Here is a 24,392-nt window from a genome sequence, read left to right on the forward strand (position 1 = left end):
ATATGGTATAAGAAAAGACAGAATTCATAACTCTCTTAATTTACTGATGATGAAGCTGAATATACATACCTAAGTTGCTTGTTGTTGTTCACAATTATTATGGGTAAAATATTTAGGAAATACAAATTTTGACAGCCAGATAATTAAGACAATTTCGGTGAGCTCTTCAATTTATGAGCTTCACATTTGGTGTTATGGTTATTTATTAATTTTATAATTTTTTCCTCATGAGCGTCGGATATGGCCGATGCTAAGGCCTTATCACTAGAGTTGGTCTATACGGGTTGACTTTAACTTTGGGTTGATAGTGTCAGCCATATTATCCAATGTGTAGCATCGGTTTAGAGACAACTAGAGCGACCCTAACAATTAGCGTTGGTTAATAGGTCAACGTTACATGTTAGCTTCGAGCTTTTATCGCGAGCCCTGATGCTAACACTAAATCAGTTGTAGCGTTAGTTTTTAGCTTGTTAGCATCGACCTTTGGTGATGCTAATAAGTGTTTTTCATATAGTGAAGTTGATGCCTTCACCAAAACGAACATGAGAGTGGAACCCGATGTGGTTCCAGCTTGTTGGATGGAGGTTCGAGGTTTGGCTCTTAGTGTAGAGAGTTTTGATTTGGGGGTAGAGAGATTTTGACGATGACCAACTCGTGATAAGGGTAATTTTTTCATGTGGTTGGTTTGCTTGGATGGTGGCTACAATTGGTGGAGATGGGGGTTGATTCTTGATTGATGGCGGCTGAGGTGAGGTTGTTGGTAGGTTTTCGGCTTCGGTAAAGAGTGGAGGTAGTGGTCAGAAACATTAGGGAGGGTGAGAAGTGGATGAGACTGGAGTATTCTTTATTTTTGTTAGTGGTGTGTCGGTGGACCACTATTTATATGGCGCACCCAAGACAACACCCGTAAAGTAACATATTCTTAAATTCTTTGGGTTGTTTTAGCATTTCTTCATATTGTTTTTCAAAATGTTTGTTATTTAAAAAGTCAAGACATTTTTTCTTTTTTTTTTCAATTTATAGCCCGACCCCCCCCCCCCCCCCCACACCACAATTTAATGAGTTTTGTCTCACACATCATATTTAATTAGCCAACCACAACTCTTCTCTATTCCTTACATCCTTCCTTCTCCAAGGTAGTATTTATTATTTCTTGTTACTATGAATCCGATTTAATGGTTGCATATTGTACCACCGGCCTTTTCAATAGGGGTATTTTAGTCAAATTGGTATATCAATAATTGTCATCTCATTTTTGTACAAAAATCTTAAACAACAAACTTTTTAGAACTGAGGTATTATTAACGTGATCCTTTTGCTAATGCATTTTTTGGCACAACAAATTTTGAAGAGAGAACTTGGGGAGAAAAAAGCAATCGTTCACATTTAGATCAAGACACTATAGCGCAAGAGTTTTCGGAAGTGTGGTACCCGCACACTTTTAGTATATTATCCACCTCATTTTACGTATTTTTTTCCTTTTTTCTATCATACTAAACAATTTTTAAAATCTACTATTTTTCTCATATTTTTCACTCTATTTATCTTTCTCATGTAAATGAATTCAAAACTCAAGCATAATCTAAGACCATGCAACTTTCCGATGAAAAAAAATCTAAGACCATGTCACATGATGAGACTTGTTCAAGGGGAAAACGAAATTAAATTTCTCTTTGACCCACCGACGAATTCACATCTTATGATGAACCCAAGTTATTTTAGGTTAATTTGTGGAAAGTTCAATTCTAGAAGTGCTTAATTAAATATAAAAAATATTGGAAGAAAATACATGTTGGTAGAAATCCAATAAAGTTGGCATTTATGGAGCTTTCGCTGTTTGACATTTATGTACTCCTGGTGTTTGTACAGCCCCACAGTTAACACAAGAACGTACATGTGAAGTTGGTTCTCAGCTACCATTACCATACTAAATTACTTCAAAAGCCTATGACTGTAATCCATAGTAAATTAGAAATAGAGATAGATAGCTTATCTTCCTCAAGCTTTTTGACTGCTCGGAATGTTTAATTTTACTAGACACAAGACATGAAACTTTCTTTAGTGCTTATAAAAAGTTAATAGAGTTAGCTACATATTACAAACTCAATTGTGTTGCTTGGATGATGTTGTTCTAAACTATACAACTACGCGTTCTAACTCTCCATAAATAGCATAAATAGCTTGAAGTCAGCTTCTCGGTGGTTTCTTTAATTAAAAAGAGGCTTAACTAGCATGATGTTGTCTCTCACTTATCACGATTTGACAGTTCTGATTCTTCAAGAAATTTATTTGCTTATAACGTCCTTCAAGTTTACTAATTATTGCAGTTTTGGTTTTCCTTCAACTTCCATCCAATATTTAACGGTTTTTTTTATTAAAAAATCAATTAAAAAAATCAAAAATCATAAAATTGTTAATCAGAAAACATAAACGTGTTCTTCAAACCTTTTTTTTAATTAAAAACCGTTAAATATTTGATGTAAGTTGACGAAAAACCAAAATTACAACTGTTAGCAAACCTGAGGGACGTAGGCTAATAAATTTCTTCAGGGATCAAAACTGTCAAATCGTGATAAGTGAGACCAAACATGCTATTAAGCCTTAAAAAATAGTTTCATATTTTTCATAAATACTCTTAAAAGGAGCCCTTCAAGCTCATAGCTGTCAAAATGAGCCAACTTGGCCCATTCGGGCATATTCATCATGAGTTGTCACAAAAGTGGGTTGAGTCATTCCAAGTCATTTTTTGGTGAGGTAGAAGGTCAACTCGATTCGACCCACCACGGGTTGGCGGCTTATTTTTAGAAAATAATAATAATAATAATGAAAAAATTAGAAAAAAGAATATTTTTTATGCAAATTGAAAAAGAAATTATTGAAAGGGTTATAATAAACAACTAATAACAAATTTAAATAGTACATCTAGAAAATTCAACTATTAAAATTTAAGATTATAATATTATTGAAACATTCAATAAAAAAATGTTTAGCTTGCAGGCAAGCCTGACTCAACCATGATTTCCACCAAATAACACTTTTAATTTGCCACATCAATTTTCTTGCATTTTTCACAACTTTACTTCATGACATATAGGATTGATGTATGCTCAAACTTGTCATTCCCTATCTACAAGGAATGCTGCATGGATCTCATGAAATTAAATGTTTGAGCGACATTACATTTCCAATCAATGCTCTGAAGAGATATACAATTCAAGTGACACATTAAATTTGTTGTGAACATTAAAGTTCACATAATCTAGGAGGGCCGACAAAGTAATGCTGTCTTGATTAAATGTATGTTTCAGATTTTTAAGGAAACAAGATGAGCTTGCACATGATGGAAGAGATCTATAATCTATTACAATTACAAGACACATAATAACTGGGCTGATTCGGATTGGAATGTTGAACAAGGACCACAACATCATCAAGACATGAAGGGACCACGCAAAAGAAAATTGCCAGCACTTGCATGCACTGCAAGATGGTCCTATCTATGGACATGGATAACAGACAAGAAGCAAGTAGCAGAGGTGATATTTTCACGTGTACAAGCTTCTAAGTGTACAAGATTTGCGATGTGTATCAAGAAATGCTTAATGCTACAAATTGTAAATTGTAATGGAGAAATTTGTAGTATACGGATCTCATCCCCACACTGATGTCAACCTTTCACTCACTCACTTGTTGCCTCTAACTCTTTGGTCAGCCTTGTCATTACTAGTTTACTTATTTCTTTGTTGGTGTGGACATGTTATCCACACATTTTCCTCTGATACTTCGCACATGTTTAAATAGATAGTGAATCACAATGAATACAAAATTGCAAATGACTATCCACCATGATTTAAGTCTCCCTGTAATTTTCCATGATGCACACCATAGAGATACAAACAAGGTACTATTCAAGGGATATGGATGATAGATCTACGTAAGGGTGAGGATGCAAGTTCAAACCCCTCATTCCTAGACTCAAGTTCGGTGTGTTTTAGGAAGGAACTTTAGTGTTTACATACTATACTAGCACATGCTATGGCATTTGTTTCTTAAAGGGGAAAAAACGCAGCATCTAAATTACACTATTTGAGGTTGATTTATATCAATATTGTTCAAGAGTCAAATATGATTTTTTAGATGTGAATATCTTACATACAAATATGAGGCTCCTAGACCAGTGTGGACTAAAAAAAAACTTCCCCTCCATAAGATAGAAAATGGCAAAGAAAGAAGCAGAAAAATTCAATGGAAAAAAGCACCATAATTCACAACTTTTTCGCGTTACAAAATCTTTTTGTTACTTTGAGAGCCAATAAATGATGAGAAACAATGTACAGGCAGCAATTACTGCTGACAGAATAAGGGTATCCCTTGAGCGTTTCCTTCTTATAGAACCTGCCAGAGCAACGAATTATGAGGTAAAAGGGTGACATGTGAAAAATCAACGGCAAATTAGAAAAGATAAAAACTACTTCACAAAAATACCAAGCAAGCTTCGAATAATGGGGAACTTGTCGCCAAGAACCTTCACTTTCCCCTGAACATCACCAAACAATGCCCTCTGAGAACCCAATACAGATCTTGTTGCTTGAGCTTGACTAATCACATCATCTATCTGAGAAAATGAAGGGAAAGTCAATGTGTAGAATCTCAAAAAGAACGTAGCCGATGACATATAAGACAAATAGATGTTCCTGACTTAAAAGACACCATATGATATGTAGGTTAAAAACATCTGTAAAAAAAACACCATATGACAAATCTTAACTACAAGCAGGGGCAGATCTAACTTAGAGAAGAGGGGGCAGTTGCTCCATAAAATTTTGATAAAATGTAGGCTTAATTGCACTTTTGGTCCCCCACTTATCACTTTTGTGCGGAATACGTCCCTAAACTTAAAAAATAGCATTTCAAGTCCCCTACTAATTGAAACGGCACTGATATTGGTCCCTCCCTCTCTATTCTGTCAAAACTACCGTTTTATGTCAAAAAAATAATGTTTTTTTGCCTATGTGGCATTTATTAATTGGCATAATTAATTAAAAAAAACAATACTTCAAATTAACTACATCTTCATCTTCCTCATATCCATTTTCATCATCATATTTATCACCATCTTCATCATCTGCAACACCATTCCAGAACCAACCCAGCCACCACCCGAGACCCACCCCAATTGGAGCCGGCGTGAGTCGCCGTTTCAGCCTCTTACCTCCAAATTCATGCGACCACACCGCTACCATGGGGTCACCATCGCCCTTCAAGACGGCCTCCTCCGTCTACGCCCTTCACGGCTGCGGTCACCGTTCCTTGCCACCGCGAACGCCTCCATAACCAGGTTCTTTTTTCCCCCTCCCTTCACGTGCCCTTGCCTCCGTGAAAGACTCTGCAGCCAGGTTCTCTTTCTTTCCTTTGCTTCTCGCCGCCGTCTTTACCACACCAGCCAGGATTCTCTTCCTCCCCTTACTTCTCGCCGCCGGCGATCTCCATTCTCTCTTATCGGCGCCGACCTCCCTTTCTCTCATAAGCCCCACCAGTTTTTGCCTAGAAAACAAAATCAGAAACCCGGAAAATCAGAAAATGAAGAACAAAGTTCAAGTTAGGGATGATGAAGGACAGAGAGATGTAGAGTTACATCCAAGAATATGGGTTTCAGGGTTAGGGATTTTGATTTGAGTTGATGAGTTTGTGAAATTTCAGGTCTGGATGTGGGAGAGGAAAAAGAGGGTGAAATAAATTTCAGTTTGGTTTTGTGAAGAAGATAAAAGTTCTAGAAATGAATTTGTTCCAAATAATTTCTGGAAATGAAGAAGCCAAGGATTGTGTTGATGAGGTTTGGGGAAATTGTGATGCTTGCGTTTGTTTTGAGTTTGAAGATAATGCAAAGTTCATAAGTTTTAATTTTCTTAATTAATTTTGTGAATAAAAAAGTATTACAAAATGCCACGTAGGCTAATGGCATCCAAAATTTGACAAAATAGAGAGGAGGGACAAATATTAGTGTCGTTTTAATAAGTGGGGGACTCATAATGCTATTTTTTTAGTTTAGGGATGTATTCCGCACAAAAGTGATAAGTGGGGGACCAAAAGTGCAATTAAGCCTAAAATGTACTAATAGTATACAATAGAAATAGTATATACTCAAAGGTTAACAAAGGAGAACAAAAAAAATCTATAACTCTTGTGCTTCACTGCTTCATCCTCACAGATTTAATCAATATATTTTTTTATTGTTTTTTTACAACATATTATTATATATTGTTGGATAACAATTAACAGAGCAAAGTATCGTTCCTTGGTGATTTAACTTTTTCCTCTCAAAATACATCTCCATTCTCCGACTTTCTCCCTCATTGTGCTTGTGTTATTTTTTTCTTCTGTTCTAGAGTTTTTTTATTTGAACCTTGGGTTAGTTAACAATATAAGGAAACGACATTCGTGTCATTTCCGAGTTGGTCTAGTTACAAATTTATGTGTGTTTCGGAAAAAAAATTATAACTATATTGCCCCTATAGCATAAAATTTTGGATCTGTCACTGACTAAAGGGCTTCAGCTAGCTGTATAACTGATGTCCCTTTAACATATGTATGCTAGAGAAGAAAAAAGAAAACCGGCTGGTTTGGGTGTATGAGGACGAAATGGAAATGCTGTTACTAGTAAAGAGGAAGAAATGGAAGGGCTTCATTAGGATCTTCTAGAATCCATCAACTGGAAGCTGGAACAAGTGAGTAGACACAGCAAATGAAATAAGTTTTGAAGCATATGGGAAGCAAAAGAAAAGAAAAGGGGGCATAAGAGCTAAAGGACAGAGGAACAGCTTAGAAGGTTGGAGATTCCTTACTTTAACGGTGAGGACTCCAATGGATGAATATACCTGGCTATGCATTACTTTGAAATCTACCAAATTCTCCCCAGATCCTGATTATTCATCATAGAAATAACCCGAAACTCCATCACCCGAGATAGGACATCTGCTGCTCTATTCCCAGCCCCTTGTTTATATTGGATCTAATGTCATAGTCCAACAATTTGGAAATCCATTTCTGTTGCTCTCCATGTATAACTCTGTACCAACTACGAACAAAAATTTCAGACTTTTCTGGTCAGTTCTGATAATAAAGTGATGCCCCAATAGTTACTGTCTCCACTTTTGCACTCCAAAAACAACTGTAATAAGTTCCCTCTCATAAATTGATTTCACCCTAGATTTTTCAAAGAAAGGTTGGCTCACAAATGCCAAGGTCAACCTTGCTGTATGAGAACAGCTTCCGGTCCCAAGACCTGAAGCATAGGTCTCAATTTCAAAAGGTTGATCAAATTTTGGCATATCAGGGGTAAGTAACTTCTCCATTGCTGCTTTGGTCTCTTCAAATGCCTTCCAAGCCTTATCTTCTAATCTAAAATTGTTCTTCCTAAGCAACTGCACTAGAGGTTTGCAAATTGCAATCAACCTATAATTCTTCACAAAACTTCTATGATATCCTGTTAATCATAGGAACCCTTTCAAGCTGCAAATGGACCTTGTTGGGGTCCTCCTAGATACCATCTAAAAAGATAATGTGCCCCAAATACCCCAAAAAAAAAAACTTCTTGTACTTCACCCATAAGGAATTTCTATTAAGAACCTCAAATACTGGCCACATATTATTGAGATGTGCGCTCTAATCAAAACTATAGATCAAAGTATCAAAAAAAAGTACGAGAATAACTTTCTTAGGTATGGCCGAAATATCATTCATCGCAGCTTGGAAGGTAAAAGGGGCATTTGTTACAACCCAAATGGCATTACCAAATATTCATAATATTCCCCATGGGTTCTGATAGTCTTATGCATGTCATACTCCCTCATTCGGGTTTGATGGCACCTGAATTTCAAATCCATCTTTGAGAAAATTACAGCTCCCTGAATTCATCAATGACTTCTCAATGACAGGATTAGGAACTTATTAGGAAAGGTAATAATACTAAGGGCTCAATAGTCCAAACAAAACCTACAATTCCCATCCTTCTTCGGACTAAAGTAACAGGGCTAGAGAACAGACTTTCCCCTTGGATGTACCCTACCGACAACATGCCTGTTACAAATTTCTCAATCTCTACCTTTTAGCTATAAGCATAACGGTATGGATGGATGTTAGGAATTTGAGATTCCTCCTTCAGCACAATCACATGATACAAATTGTTTTTGGGGTGGCACTTTGGTAGACTCATGATACAATGACTCATACTCCTTCAAAAGTTATTTGATTGCCTCCATGTTATTTTTTACTTCTGGATGTAACACTGATCATTTCTAACTTAACATAAGGCTTCTGCTTCCATCCTCAACTAATTCATATCTTTGGGTGATGCTATAGTTCTGGACAGAGTAGGATATCCCCTAATTTCCCCCTAACTCCTCCAACCATCATAAACCAAACCCACATCAATTCCCCTAAATCAAACAGATAGAAATATTGTACCACCTTCAAGATAATTGCAACTCCACCTTACTACACACACCTTGATTCCTCACCTTGTGTCCATCCCCAACCTCCACCACAAAGTCATGAGTATATTTAGGTTTTACTTCCAAAATCCTCATTATATCAATTGGCAGAAAATTGTGTGATGCCCCTAAATCTACCAACAAAATTAACTTCTTCCCCAAATGGCTCACCATAAACTTCATGACCTTTTTGAAGTCACTGCTTCAACAATGCTGATGTGTAGCTGCATAGTGCTCCCTTCCATCACTTCTGTCTCCTCTGCAAGGTTTATTTCAACCCCCCCCCCCCCCAAGCTCCTCTTCTCCTAATAGCAGAACGTGTAGTTACTTGTTTCAACACATGCCCAAGAAAGAACCTTTCATCACACCAGAAACACACCCTTTGACAGATCTTGTCCAGAATTATGTCCTTGGTCAGCTTCTTAAATGTCATTTTCCTCCTATTTTTGCATGTTGGATCCTCCTCAAGTCCTCATATCTTCCTGCTCCATTTCCAGCCTTTCCACCAATGCTCCCCCTAAGCTAAAACTACTTTAGGACCAGATGAGCTCCAACTCCTGATACTCCTCATCAGTGTCGAGATGAGCTCCAACTCCTGATACTCTTCCACAGATAACGGCTGCCTTAGACTCATCAAGACCTCATATGGGTTCTCATAGAGTCTTGGAATTGACCCAGCAAAGCTCTTTTGAAAGTGAGCTCAAAATTCCCTTCGTCCTTGACTCCCCCCCACTGGAACCAGTCTACTACTTTCCATTCCATGCATACAGCAGTCAGCACCACCTTCCAGTAATCCATGATTTGATTGATTTCAAAACACAGCTCAGGACAACAGCGCCTTTGAATTATGGTATTTCCAGCCTCCTCATCCAATCTTCCATTTGACCCACTTCTCATTCATGATCACTGTTTCCTGACCCTGTTCCTTCATCTCCATTCCCTATCAGCCATTCTCTTCAAATACAGGCAAGACCTGCCCTCAATACCTGCATCATCTCTCCCATCAATTTCCCCTGCATCCCTTTCCACTCTCAGTTCATCTCCTCTATTCTCCGCTGCAATGCTTCCACTCATTCTTCCATCCTTGTTGATACCATTCAGCTCCAAGGATCAAGAGAGTATGAATGTTAGGTACCAGATATTACAGAGAAGGAAATTGAACTAAAATGCTTTTGTATTGATCAGTTCTGGAATTCTGAGATGAACTCAGATCCAGTTTAGGTAACTACAAGAAGAAGAATAACAGAGGCAAATTAGAGCGTGTCTCTATCTCTCCCAGCCTAAGCCCAAAGAAAATAACTGCCTACCTTCCCCTTCCGTGATTCCCTTCTTACACCCTCCACACACTCTCTCCAACTCTACCCACATGGATCCCCACGCCCCTGCTACCCCAGCAGGTGGTTAATCCTCTCACAGGGACTGATCTGGTGCATCACACCTCTTCCTCCTGCTTTCATAGACTATTACTAGCAACTGGGTCCGCATCATTGAATAAGGAGAAGGTGGACAACAGTGGAGAGAGCTAATGGAACTTTGGAGTGGGTTTGGTGCTTAGGCCATAGGGGAGAGGCTGTTCATTCAGCTCTGGTCTTGCTTGTTTGTTGCTGCATTTCTTCTTCTTTTTGCTCATTCTGTTCTTTTTAATGTTGCTGAGCTGAACATAGCATCTGTATAGCAGAGGGTTCTTCTTGATATCTTATAACTTCACTACACTTTATGTTCCTATCGAAGACATTTGTTCAAATTTTGTGTTAAAGGAAATAATAGAGGGTCTCTGGGCTATCCATAAGGAAAGACCATGGTTTGTCCTCTCTGATGTGACTTTCAAGCGATCACCAGCCAATAAAGAAATGTCCATTAATTGAAAATTTAAGTAGAAGAAAAGCAAATGTACTACAATTCATAAAATAAATACTTACATGAGATATACTTCCATGGATTGCAGCTCTCTCTCGTAGTAACTGCATCCTTGGTGACATGCTACCCGATGTCTGCCAGAAGAAGGTAAGTCTAGTACTTCTGTAAGAAAATACTCTATGTAATTTAACTCAGATCATACTCAAGATTCACCTTAAAGTCAGAAATATCATCTCTCACAGAAGTCAAAAGCTCTGCATGTTCCCTCATTGAGTTTATGTTCCCCTTAATACGCCTAAATTCCTGAATAGAATAACAACCAACATGTAAATATGCTTCGAGTCAACTAATTAGAGTAAATATACATTTTTTCGTGCAGAATCCATTTAATTAAATTAATGATGTAGTTTACAAAATCTTCTTAGTTCCTAAGCTTTCTCAACATAACAAAAAATTGGTACAACAGTAGGAAGGGCTTAGCCACAAAGAACCAAAAATAATTATCACATTAAAACGAAATGATGATATTGTATAACTATATGAAGCCCATATATAACAAATTAGGTAAAGTACCGGCATCATATGGGTATCCAATACTAAACCCTTATGATATGCCTTAGATATGTATGCACAGATATCCTCTGATTTAATTTAAAATTGTTTTATTGGCTGATATGTCTGGATACAATACCAGTACAACTTATCTTGGCTAGAAAAAACTTATACCGTTTAAAATACAATACCCTGATTTCTTTCATAAATTAAAACCAGAATATTTAAATATAGTCCACCAGCACTTCGTTCTCCTCTCTAACAAGTCAAAGCATTGCAAATTTTCAAGTAAGAAGATAGCAAAATGCAAAAAATCTTAGAGAACAACTGAACAAGGGGTGTCATATTCATCCTCTGAACAAGAAATATCTAAGTTATCATGTGTCATGTAAAACAAACAGTGCATACTTCTCTAATCTACAACATTGCCAGAGATTCATTCTTTTTGAACTGAATGAAAATTGAAAGCTGAAACTTGAAACTGAACTGCGCAAAATAGGAATTTGATATAAACATACCTGGGTAAACTCATGAAGAATGTCTCTGTGCCTAGCCAACTTTTGAGTTACAGAAGTAGCTGGTCCAGCAGATGCAGCACATCTACTCATTGAATCATTTATGTCTAATAGTTTCTCCAGCAAGGACTGGATTTCCATCTCCATGGACTTCCAAGACCTACTGGACCCAAGAGGTGGTGAACCACCATCCACATAACCTAATAACAAAAGGTATATTTTTATAATTCATAAACATACTACTTCCAGACCAAATGTATTCAATTCATTACAAGGTGCTTCAAGATTATTAATTTGGAAGTGAGAATAAGTTATATTTACTTCCTTCTGTCCAATTTACAAACTTTAGGTCTGTTCAGTTTGACAAAACTTTTTTCTTTGTTTTTGTTTAAATCCCACATAAACTAAAGACATGTTCAGAATAGTTCTTATAATGCTTGGACAATTCTCGCCCTTAATCTAGCTTTTGGTGTTGAGTTAACCCTAGCCCAAATCCTAATAGCTTTCACTTCTAATTTTCACTAATAATTACAAAAATGACATCTTTCTATCAAGAATAAACATTTTGAGGTGTGGCACTATATGAAGGGTAAATATATTTTTTTGGGTCTTAACGAAGGTATTCCCACAGTTGATAGCCGTGAGACGTCCCACGGTCACCAAACTAAGCGCTATGGTGCTGGCCAATGAGTTTTTTTATTCACAAGAGTTGAAAATCGAAAACCCAACCACAACGACAAACCACTTGGTTAACAAGTAAATATCATAACCATATGAACAATAGACAATTGTAATACCAATTATGATATTTCTATACCTGTTTACCAATGATCTAATTATTGGTTGGCAACACTTAATGTTTGGTAAACGCTTCATTCTTATAAAAAATTGTCAGTAAGTTAACTTAATCAGTAACTAACTCATCATTCATCAATAATCAGGCGCAGAATATTACGTGCAAGCGCAACAATTCAATCAGAACAGCACAATGCCTAGATAAACAAAATTACTAAATACAAAGGACTAAAAGTCTAAAATACATTGAGAACTAAGAACCACTCACTTGCAAACAGGAAATTAAAAAGCAGAAAATAATAAAAATTGAAGAAAAAAAAACACAATTTACATTTATCTTCTGTAAGATTTAGTGCTTGTTTCACCTAGATTTGTTTTCTTCCAATTTGGATACAATGCACAGAAACATGATTGTTTGGATCAACATTGAAATTCAATGGAAAAGGAAAGGGAAGGGAAGGGAATGGAACCTCCTTGGGTGAACCTAGCGCCGAGTTTGGCGTAGGAAGAGAGCTTGACGTCGAGATCGCCCTCGATCTTGCGCGCTTCCTTTCGCAATTCTTCCCAGCCCGATTCCTGCAGCTCCAGATTTGAATCCCTCATTCGGATCTTTATTGGGGAGAGATGGAGATGGCTGATTCGCTCAGATGGTGGTGGAGAATCGTCTGCAACTCGAGTAGGAGAATGATAGTACTGAAAGAACAGGTTTCATTCAACAGCGTTTTGTTAGTTATGAGAGGGGATTAAATGATTAATCATTCATTATCTCTCTACTAAAAAGAAACAATTTTCATTTTTATATGGGAAAAATAAATTTCACCGATTTTATCTTTTGAAGTAAAAAAGGGTTTAATAAAAAAAATTATCAGCAACCACGTCTAGTACAATTGGTAGATAGTTGGACTTTTTATACATCTAGTCTAAAATTCAATTTATGAGCGGTGTGTAAGAAGTTTCATGTCATTTCATAATTTATTCAATTTACTCACTTCTTCCAATCTTGGAGCCTCAGTTTCACTTTCATGTCGTCTCGTGATTTATTCAAAATTCAAACTTATGTTATAATTCTTACGGATATAGCCTACTTACCAACAGACCAACACTATAGTGGTAATAACCATTGAGTTTAGTATAAAAAAGTTTTACATTCACATGAATATATTGTTTTTAAAATTTCTACCCATTGTTTTTTGATGTATAAAAAAATAATCTACCCATTGTTTTTAAATTTTGGGTTCTCTAGCCCATTGTGTAACATCTTGATCTTACAAATGGTCTCCCAATAAGACCACGAGTCTTTCCGGCGGTAACAACCGTTACAGGAATTGTTAGAACATATTATTGCAACTTTCTAACTATAAGTTAGTTCTATTTCTTTCATAAACTTTCCTATGATCATCTATTTCAAGTTATTAGGTCTGTAAAACCCAACTTTTTCACAGGATAACTTGGAAACATTATTAATGATTTTAATGATGGTTTATAGTCAAAGATTCATTAGTCTAATCTTAATTGTACCTTTAATTGCAATCATCTCAGATTCCCAGTACAAACAAGAACAATTGCATTAACATGATCTTAAACTCATGTACGTTTGGGCTAACCTTTTGACTTTTTCAGGGCCCAATATTTGGCCAACCTTTTTTTTCAATAATTAGGAGGCTACTTTTTTTTGAAACAAAATCTGGGCTAGTACCTTTTATGAAAAAAAACATATACAAAACAATTTTTTGTAGGGCCTAAGGCCCATGCCTATTCGGCCTTGTAGTCTTTACGGTCATGTGTCAAATGATATGTGTCTCTGTCCGCCACATATGTCACTTTTTTTATGATAGATCACACATTTCTTTCAGATAAGGATGAAACAAAACGAAAATTGACCCAAAAAAAAAAACAAAACGAAAGAAAGAAATAAAAATATATGAATAAAATTAAAATATCCCTATTTTATAGTACTAGAAATATATTCAGGCCTTGAAATTTAGTAGGCAACCATCATTTTACATAGTGCTGACGATAAGAAAACATAACGTACACATATTATTTGTATTTGTCTTTTTTGGCTCAATATTCTTGTTTTGAATTAATGTAAAGGAAATCAACAAGTAGCCAATATATATTTTGATTATTTTCTCAAGAAAATGAAACGCAGAGGCATATGCCGTAAGCGCAACGGGTCTTGTTACCGCACCGCTACGAAGCAAGTTAGTCTCAGGTGGACCCACTCTCGTACACACCTTGAGTACGGACCCGTACGTTAACCGACCACAACTAGAAAAGTAAGCATATCAAACACGCGGTATTTGAAAACTCAGAATAGTTGAACATAACGTTTCCCTGTATAAATATCTTGCTTTTGATAATGACAGCAAGTAATTAGCAAATATTAGAAGCTTTTCAACGTGGTTTGTACCTTTCATTTTCATTTTCCCTTTTCTTTTTTGAATTAAATAATGAGATAGTTCTATTATAATTACAACTGTTTCTTGACACACATTGCTGAGGTTTACAAAATGTGACTAATTCAATGAGAAAGTAATGTTAGGAGCTAGATAATTTTATCTGATAAGAAAGTCAATTATTATTTTTTTAAATGGATAATATATTAAAATCAAGGAGTCATAAAAGCTAATACATTTGAAGAGACCAAAACATTCAAAGCCGGCAGAACTTTCCCAATCCAAACAGCGTTGGAGAATTTTGAGGAAATATTGGCCAAAAAATCTGCTACAGAGTTGCCAGAACGGCGAACGAAAGACAAATCAAAGTAACTAAAATAGGAGACCATGTCTCTACAATCATTCAAAATTTAAAATAAATAAGAAGCACCTTGTTTTCTCTTATGTCAAACATCAAACAACTGCAAACTGTCTGTTTCCAAATTCACGCGGAAGAAACAAAGGTCTTTAGCTAGAGAAACGCACCACCGAAAAGCCATAAGCTTCCGCCACAAGAGGGGAAGGGGCACCAACTGGACCATGAGCCGCTGCAGCCATAACCTCTCCATACAAATTCCTTGCAATCATGTCGAGACCTGCACCTGCTGCTGCTGTCCAAGAAGCATCAAAATTTAACTTGATAATTTGTGTTGCAGGTCGCCTCTATCTCGACAGTTCCATGGCAGCATGCGAGACGGAGCTGCACCCGCGAGCACACAGCTGTCATCGCACAGCAGCGCTTGCAACCGCTTCACGACAACCTCCACGGTGGCTTGAATGTTGGTATGCACAACCTTGTGAGTCCTTGGTCTTGGGAGGTGTGCAATAAGAATTTTTGTAAATAAAAAAACTTATAAGGATTTTAACGGTAAAGAAATCAATTAAGGTCTAATATTTTAAGACCTGCGTTAATTTGGTCCAATGCAAGTCAATTCTTCCTTCATGTAATTTGGAGGCTTTGGATTGATCTCACCCTTTTTAAGGCGTTTGAATCCAAGTTGAGTGTTAAATTTAAACCTACACTTATGCAATGTTTGCATTTGGATTGATTTAATGTAACTCCAACGGAAGTTTGAATCTTTTTTCACGTTTGTAATCGCGAGTTTAAATATGTGTGAATTCATGTGAATGTGCTTTTGGATATGAATCTATACACTGTACACACAATTAAGGCCCCGTTTGGATAAACAGCTTAATTAAGCGCTTATGGTCATAAGCGCTTATGACATAAGCGCTTATTCATAAGCTATTTTTAAAAATTTATTGAAATAAATTAAAAATAAGCTGTGTATAAGCATAAGCTGTTTTTCATAAGCTATCCTGAGTAGCTTATGAAAATAAGCTGAAAATAGCTTATGGCAGACCATAAGCTGTTTGCATAAGCTCTCCCAAACACTGGCATAAGAGCTTATGCTATCAGATAAGCTCAAATAAGCTCTTCCAAACTGGGCCTAAACTTGTTTATTTTCCTATCAACTTTCATTCATCTCATCTAGTTTTTCAAAAAAGTAATTTATTTTCATATGATTGGAAAACAAATAGGCTCGTAATCTCTAGTGAAAGTACAACATTCTGTAATTCAGGTTCTCTCTGATACGATTGTCCTGCACGATGCTGGGACAAGAGGTTCGACAACCGCTTAACAGTAAAACAAAACTTAACAACAGAAACAATAACACACAGTAATTGTTAACCCAGTTCAGTGAAAACTTTCACCTACGTCTGGAGGGTTTGCACCCAAAGAAAGGAAATCCACTATCTCAAGATTCAGGAATTACAGACACTCAGGAACAACTCAGTTCATAGTTCACTTCCTAATCTACCCAGTGAATTTCTACTTAGAATCTCAACCTAAGTATGAGAGCCCCTCTCACTTTCTCTCAATCACTGCCACAGTGATTGGTGAACACAATGAACAAGTAGAGTTTGAACGCAATAAAACACACAGAATCTCTCTTTGCTTTATAGAATCAGTGAGCAAAGACATATTCACAACTAACAAAGGACAAAGCACAAATACAAATCCTAAAACACTCGATCTCTCTCTATCAGCTTCGACCATCTTCATGTTTTAGGTCTTCATCCTTTTATAGACTTCAGCAGCGGTAGCATGGGCTTTAGGGTTGGCACGGGCTGAAGAAACAGATTGCAGTAACAACAATTCAAAACGCAATCTTGATAGATTCGGTTTCTTATTGCACAAGTAAAGATAGAAACCAATATTTTAACAAAGATTGTTTCAACAAATAACAACCCAACAAATAAACCCTTCTGGAATAGCTACTTGCTCCTCAAGTAACTCAAAAACATATCTTCAGTAAATCTTCAGAGGGCCCACAACAGAAACACAAGCTGAGGACTGATTCCCTAGCTACACGAGGACAGATGCCACGACATCTGCTTCGACAATCGGTTGTTTTGACAAAATGCATGGCAACATGTTCCAACAATCTCCCCCTTTGTCAAATTTTGTCTAAAACAACTCACAATCAGAGAAGATAAAAACTAGAGAAACAATTCTCCCCCTTAGTCAGAGCTCCCCCTCACCTGATGCAACTACACAACCAACTACCATTCTTCAAAAGACATAGTTGGAACAAAACACTTAGCAGCACAAACACACAACCAGAAGTACAATCAGGCCTTAGCATATGATGACACCAAAATAGATCAGCTTAAAACATCAACGTTTCAGAAATACTGCCATCAGAAGTTAGCAACACATAAGCTATCAGAAATACTGCTAATCAGAGGCAACGTTTCAGAAATACTGCTAATTAGAAAAATGCCTCTTGAAACAAACATAGTCATTGTCTTGAACTTGTCTTCAAATTAAACAGACCAGAGCTAACACTATCAGAAAACACATAGCAGAAGCAACTTCACAGTAGAAACATAGGTCTTCACAGCAGTACCACAAAAAATATTACAGCAGATAGAATCTTCAATCTCAACGCAAACTCAAACTACTCCCCCTTTTTAGCACAAATTTGCAAAGGGTACATCCAAAAACAAAAGAAAATAGCACAAGATCAGAGCAAACTAGTCTTCAGAACTTGACTCCTCCCCAGACCCTTCTGCACTTCCTTCAGATCCTTCCTCCTCTTCATTACTCACATTCTGAGCAGCTGTAGCAGTAGCTTCACCACCTTGGCGTTCATCTTCCTGCAGCTTGAGTAGCAAAGCATCAACTTTGAGCTTCCTGGCAGTGCTCACTCTGATTGTCTCCTGCAAAGCCTTGGAGACTTCCTGTAATTCAGCAATTATGGCCTGAGTGCCAGATTCAGTCACAGGAAGAGCAGATGTTCTGCTGGTTGGTAAGGCAATGTCTAGAACATGTGGCTCCATAAACAAACGTTGATCCAAAGTGATTGGAACGCCACGAGACATAGCCACATCATCAGCTCTAAGAATCTGAGGATGTTGCTTTAGAATGATCTCAGTAAGAAGTGAAGGAAATGAAACAGGCAGCTTCACAGCACAAGTATCAGCATGCTTCAAAGTCTTCTCAAACACAAAAGTTCCAAAATCAAAAGTAATAGACTTGCCTATCCTATAGATCAATTTGGCAAGCGTTGCAAAAACACCAGAGGTATGCTGAGTAGGAACCCAATTCACAGCACCAATCCTGTTAAGAATAGCATACTTCACACTGAGATTTCCAGTAGACAACAACTTCTTGCTGGGCCACTTCTTCACATGACCTGCAGTAAGCTCCTTGGCAACATCATCCATGGACACTGCTTCATCAACAAATTCAATAGCACTTCTTCCAAGTGCTTGATTGACCACAGCAGGTGAGAACATCACACATTCACCCCTCACATAGACTTTCCTGAATTCTGCACTATCAGGAAGTCCCACATCAACAGAGAGATTCACCAAGAACTCTCTCACAAGCTTCTCATAGCACCTTCCAACATTCTGAATAGTCTTCATCAGACCTGCTTTCTCAATAAGTGCAATAACATCTCTGCATTCAAGAACATCAGAACCGACTTCCCTTTCCTTGACCATTCTCCTCTTGCAAACAAACTTCCACTTCTGAACATTCTCTTCTAAGTGAAAAGATACTCTATCAATAGGAACATCAGGAACATTCTGAGGAATACGCTTACCAGAAAACTTCATTTTCTCAGAAGATCGAATGTCCTGGACATCGACTTCAACATTTGACTCAGAGTCTTCAACTGGAATCTTCCTCTTCTTCTTCTCACTGGGAGTCTTGTCTTTCTTTTGCTTTCCCTTAATCTTCACATTGGCCTGTCGTGACTTGTAGGTTATAGGTGAAGACTTGGATTTCTTTGATGGTGTAAGAGTGACTTCAGAAGAAGAACCCCTTCTTTTCTTCTTCATCCTCGCAGCAACACTATCAGCAAAGGACTCAGTCAGAGGAACATCATCAGAGATGTCCTGAACAGAGGCTGGAGCCTGGATTGGCTCTTCAGAATTGATACCCTAAGAGTTACCATTCTTTGGATCAGCATCCTTCGAAGAGGATGAAACAGAAATATCAGGCTGGGTAGCATCGCCTGAATCTTCATGAGAAGTGGAATCATTTCCAGGATTTTCTTGAGCAGAACTTTCCTTAGACCCAGATGTCTCAACATCAGGTACAACATCAGGGGGCGATTTCACAGGAGAATCTTCATCATTGATTTCCTCTTCGTCAGGTACATCCTCAAGGATAAGAACATTTGGGGTTTTGCTGTTCTTGACCTATGATTTGTAAACCTTACACGTTGGGTTTCTTGATCTCATCTTCTTGGGGGCTTTCTTGGACACAGAAGATGGTTGAGAAGAATCACTCTTCAAACCCATACACTTGACTCCTTTAGCAGTTCTTTCAATCTTGGCCTTGACAAATTCCTTCTTTCCTGAACTTTGAGACATGATGAATCGAGAGCAATTATAAACAGAGTACAGAACAACGAAACAGAATTGCAAATGAGAGATGATAAGTCTGGAAGAAGATAGATGCACAAGCGGTTGAGAGAACACAATTTGCCCATTGGAGATAGTTATATGATGAGTGAACCACAAGGCAACCTTTTCTCTGCTGATGTCACAACGGCAGTTAATGATGACCAAAAATAAACTAGTCGTTAACACAAGGGGACACGCTGATTGCTATGCATCAGAAAAACAAATCCCTAGATTGCCTCTTAATTTTTCAAAAGTGATTGCATCAAGGGGTTTTGTGAAAATATCAGCCAATTGCTTGTCAGTTGTAACATGCTCCAAATTGACAATTTTATCCTCCACCAAGTCTCTAATAAAATGATGTCTAATGTCAATATGCTTGGTCCTGCTATGCTGTATGGGATTCTTGGAAATATTGATTGCACTGAGATTGTCGCAGTACAATGTCATGACATCCTGTTCAACATCATACTCCTTCAACATTTGCTTCATCCACATGAGTTGAGTACAACTACTTCCAGCTGCAATATACTCTGCTTCAGCTGTAGACAATGAGACACAATTCTGCTTCTTGCTAAACCATGAAATCAGATTATTCCCTAGGAAGAAACATCCACCATATGTGCTCTTTCTATCATCTGCACTACCTGCCCAATCTGCATCACAGAAACCAACTAAAGAAGAATTTGTATCATGAGTATAGAGAATACCATAGTCACTCGTGCCATTGATGTACTTGATAATTTGCTTGACTTGTAGCAGATGACTAGCCTTAGGAGCTACTTGATATCTTGCACATACACCGACAGCAAAGGTGATGTCTGGTCTGCTAGCAGTAAGGTACAACAAGCTTCCAATCATACTTCTATAGAGACTTTGATCAACATCTTCTCCTTGCTCATCCTTGGACATTTTGATGTGTGTAGCAGCAGGGGTTCTCTTGTGACCAGCCTTTTCAAGGCCAAATTTCTTGACTAAGCCTTTAGCATACTTACTCTGAGATATGAACATAGAATCCTCCATTTGCTTGACTTGTAGTCCTAGAAAATAATTCAATTCACCAACTAAGCTCATCTCAAATTCAGATTTCATTTGTTGAACGAAATGCTCCACCATTGAGTTCGACATTCCTCCAAACACAATGTCATCCACATAGATCTGTGCTATCATGAGCTTTCCTTTGTCATTCTTCACGAACAGAGTTTTATCAATTCCTCCCTTGCAGTAACCATTGCCTACAAGAAACTCAGTTAACCTTTCATACCAAGCCCTAGGTGCTTGCTTCAAGCCATACAATGCTTTCCTCAGTTTGTACACATGATCTGGATGATGTGGATCTATAAACCCTTTAGGTTGTTCAACATATACTTCTTCACTCAAATAGCCATTCAGAAAAGCACTCTTCACATCCATCTGATAAAGTCTGAACTTCAAGAGACAAGCAACACCTAACAAGAGTCTTATAGATTCCAGTCTAGCTACTGGAGCAAAGGTTTCATCAAAATCAACTCCTTCTATCTGAGTATATCCTTGAGCCACTAGCCTTGCTTTATTCCTTGTGACTGTTCCAGTTTCATCTGATTTGTTCTTGAATATCCACTTAGTGCCAATGATGTTACTTCTTCAGGCCTAGACACTAACTCCCATACTTCATTTCTCCTGAACTGCTCTAGCTCCTCTTGCATAGCATTTATCCAGTATTCATCAGTGAGAGCTTCATTTACATTCTTGGGTTCTATCTTAGAGATGAAACAACTGTGAGCAATCATACTTCTGGATCTGGTAGTCACCCCTTCTTGAAGATTCCAAATAATGTTTTCTTGAGGATGATTCTTCTGAACCCTGATTGATGGAGCTTTGTTTGATGTGATATCTTTGTCTTCCTTTTCATCAGCACTTGCTTCTGACTCATTGTCGAGGGCGGTTGCTGAAGCATCGGCTGGAACATCAGCACCATCATCATCTTCATTCAAAACTGTTTCTTCCTTCTTGCTTGGTTCATCATCCACAGTCACATTCATAGATTCCATCATGGTCCTTGTGCGAGAGTTAAAAACTCTATAAGCTTTGCTGTTCATAGAATACCCCATGAAAATTCCTTCATCACTTCTAGGATCAAGCTTCCTCTTAGGATCACGATTTGCAAGGATATAACATTTACTTCCAAATATGTGAAAGTATTTTACAGACGACTTTCTACCTTTCCATAGCTCATACTGTGTAGAGGATGTCCCTGCCCTGATGGTGACTCTATTTTGCATGTAACAGGCAGTACTCATAGCTTCAGCCCAGAACTGGTGTGGAATCTTCTTAGCATGTAACATTACTCTAGCTGATTCCTGGAGAGTTCTATTTTTCCTTTCAACTATTCCATTCTGCTGTGGAGTGATGGGGGCAGAAAATTCATGGCTAATACCTTCTGTTCCACAGAACTCCAAGAATTTTGAATTCTCAAACTCCCTTCCATGATCACTTCTGATTCTCACAATCACAAAGTCCTTCTCATTCTGAAGTCTCATTCATAGATTCTTGAATATTTCAAAAGTCTCTGACTTTTCTCTCATAAATTCAACCCATGTATACCTTGAAAAATCATCTACACAGACAAACACATACCTTTTTCCTCCCAAGCTTTCAACCTGCATGGGACCCATGAGATCCATGTGAAGCAATTCCAGAACCTTTGTCGTGGTCTGATGCTGGAGCATCTTGTGTGGCACCTTGGTTTGCTTACCAATCTGACATTCTTCACATAGCTTTCCTTCTCCCAAGCTCAAATTGGGCAATCCCCTTATTGCTTCATCTGCAAGAATCTTTTGCATGCTCCTGTAGTTGAGATGTCCTAGTCTTTGATGCCATACATTCACCTCATCTTCTTTAGTTAACAAACATCTGGAAACATGAGCTTTTTCTTCTGATGTCCACATATAACAGTTGTCGTTTGATCTGACTCCTCTCATCACAACTCTCTCATCATCAGTGGTCACAACACATTCTATCTTATTGAACTTCACATCATATCCTTGATCACACAGTTGACTTATGCTGATTAGGTTGGCTGTTAAACCATTTACAAGTAACACATTGTTCAAGTTAGGAGATTCTGTGCTAACAAGTTTTCCTACTTCCTTGATCTTTCCTTTAGCTCCATCTCCAAAAGTAACATAGTTGGTGGAGTGACTTCTGATGTCTTGCAAGAAGCTCTTGTTTCCTGTCATGTGCTTTGAGCAGCCACTATCAAAATACCAATCTTCCTTTGATGATGCTCTGAAGGACGTGTAGGCTACCTGACATCTGACTTCACCCTTAGGCTTCCATTGCTTCCTCATCTGAACAGGCTTTTTCTCGTGCATCTGAGGATAACCATATAACCTGTAACAGTAGGGCTTTATATGACCATTCCTACCACAGTAGTGACACTTCCAAGGTACAGTTTTGTCAAGCTTAAGCTGGGGTTTCACATGCAGAGGTACATGTCGAGGCAATGAATCTGACAACTGATAATTTCTGGGCTTTTTGAATTCAGTTTGTTTTGCAGCAGACACAAATTTCTTTGAACCTTTCTGATTTTCTTTGTTTGTTGTTTTATAGTCAAAGCCAATTCCCTTCAGACTCCCTCCTTGCTTGCTAGTTTCTTTCAGAATTTCATCAAGCATATCAGAACCACTGTTCAACATTCTAACAAATTTGTGAGTAGCTTCAAGCTTTCTTGTCAGAGTTGCCACTTCCTCTTGAAGTCCTGCATTAATCAACACTAGATTAGTCTTTTCAATAACATCAGCATTATTAAACTTACTTTGCCATTCCTCCAGATCTTCCTTCAGCTTTGTGCTGAGCTCTTTCAGCCTTTCATTCTGAGAGACAAGTTGTTCTATCTCACATTGCTTTTCTCTCACAAGTTTACATGCTTCTTCCCACTTGATGTGTAGCAGCTTGTAAGTCTCAGCCAGTTCCTCATCTGTAATGTCCTCATCACTTGTATCAGACTCATAGATGGTTCCAGAGAAAGCATTGACTTTGTTTGCAGATATCTCCTCCTCATCTTCAGTGTCTTCATCTGACCAAGTTACCATCATACCTTTCTTCTGCTTCTTTAGATAGGTGGCGCATTCAGACCTGATATGACCATATCCTTCACATTCATGACACTGCACTCCTTTATTCTGACCAGATCTTTCTTCTTCTTTGGTCTTCTTCTGTGAATTAGAAAGCTTGGGTTTGTTATCGAACTTCATGTCCTGGGCATTAGGCCTGGTTCTTTTGTCAATCTTTCTCAATGCTCTGTTGAATTTTCTTGCTAGCATGGCCAGAGCCTCAGAAAGATTTTCACCCTCACAATCTTCATCATCACCTTCATCAGTGTTTGACACAAAAGCAATACTCTTATTCTTCTTCTCAGATTTTCCACTCAGTTTCAACTCAAATGTCTGCAAAGAGCCAATAAGTTCATCAACCTTCATGTTCTCAATGTCTTGAGCCTCCTCAATTGCAGTGACTTTCATAGCAAACTTTTGAGGAAGAGATCTCAAGATCTTCCTTACAAGCTTCTCATCTGACATAGGTTCTCCCAAAGCAAATGAAGCATTAGACAAGTCACGGGCACGCATGTGGAATTCTGAAATAGTCTCTTCTTCAGTCATCATCAAATTTTCAAATTGAGTAGTAAGCATCTGAAGCCTTGACATCCTTACTCGAGTAGTTCCTTCATGTGCATTTTTCAGAATTTCCCAAGCATCCTTTGCCACAGTACACGTATTGATCAGCCTAAACATATTCTTGTCAACTCCATTAAAGATAGCATTTAGAGCCTTTGAATTTCCAAG

The 24,392-nt window shown here is 37.8% G+C and overlaps 1 protein-coding gene across 1 annotated transcript; it reads right to left on the reverse strand.

Moving 5' to 3' along the window:
* Positions 1-4,108: 4,108 nt before the first annotated feature.
* On the reverse strand, positions 4,109-12,952 carry LOC130749176 (Golgi SNAP receptor complex member 1-2). The gene is made up of 6 exons (XM_057602487.1): positions 12,679-12,952; positions 11,417-11,613; positions 10,560-10,649; positions 10,409-10,480; positions 4,486-4,615; positions 4,109-4,395 (listed from the first exon to the last, which is right to left on the reverse strand). The coding sequence occupies exons 1-6, from the start codon at positions 12,809-12,811 to the stop codon at positions 4,298-4,300; spliced, it is 720 nt and encodes a 239-aa protein (XP_057458470.1). The 5' UTR covers positions 12,812-12,952; the 3' UTR covers positions 4,109-4,297.
* Between the last annotated feature and the right edge of the window lie 11,440 nt (positions 12,953-24,392).

The sequence above is a fragment of the Lotus japonicus genome, chromosome 3, assembly GCF_012489685.1.
Source record: "Lotus japonicus ecotype B-129 chromosome 3, LjGifu_v1.2".
Lineage (NCBI taxonomy): Eukaryota > Viridiplantae > Streptophyta > Magnoliopsida > Fabales > Fabaceae > Lotus > Lotus japonicus.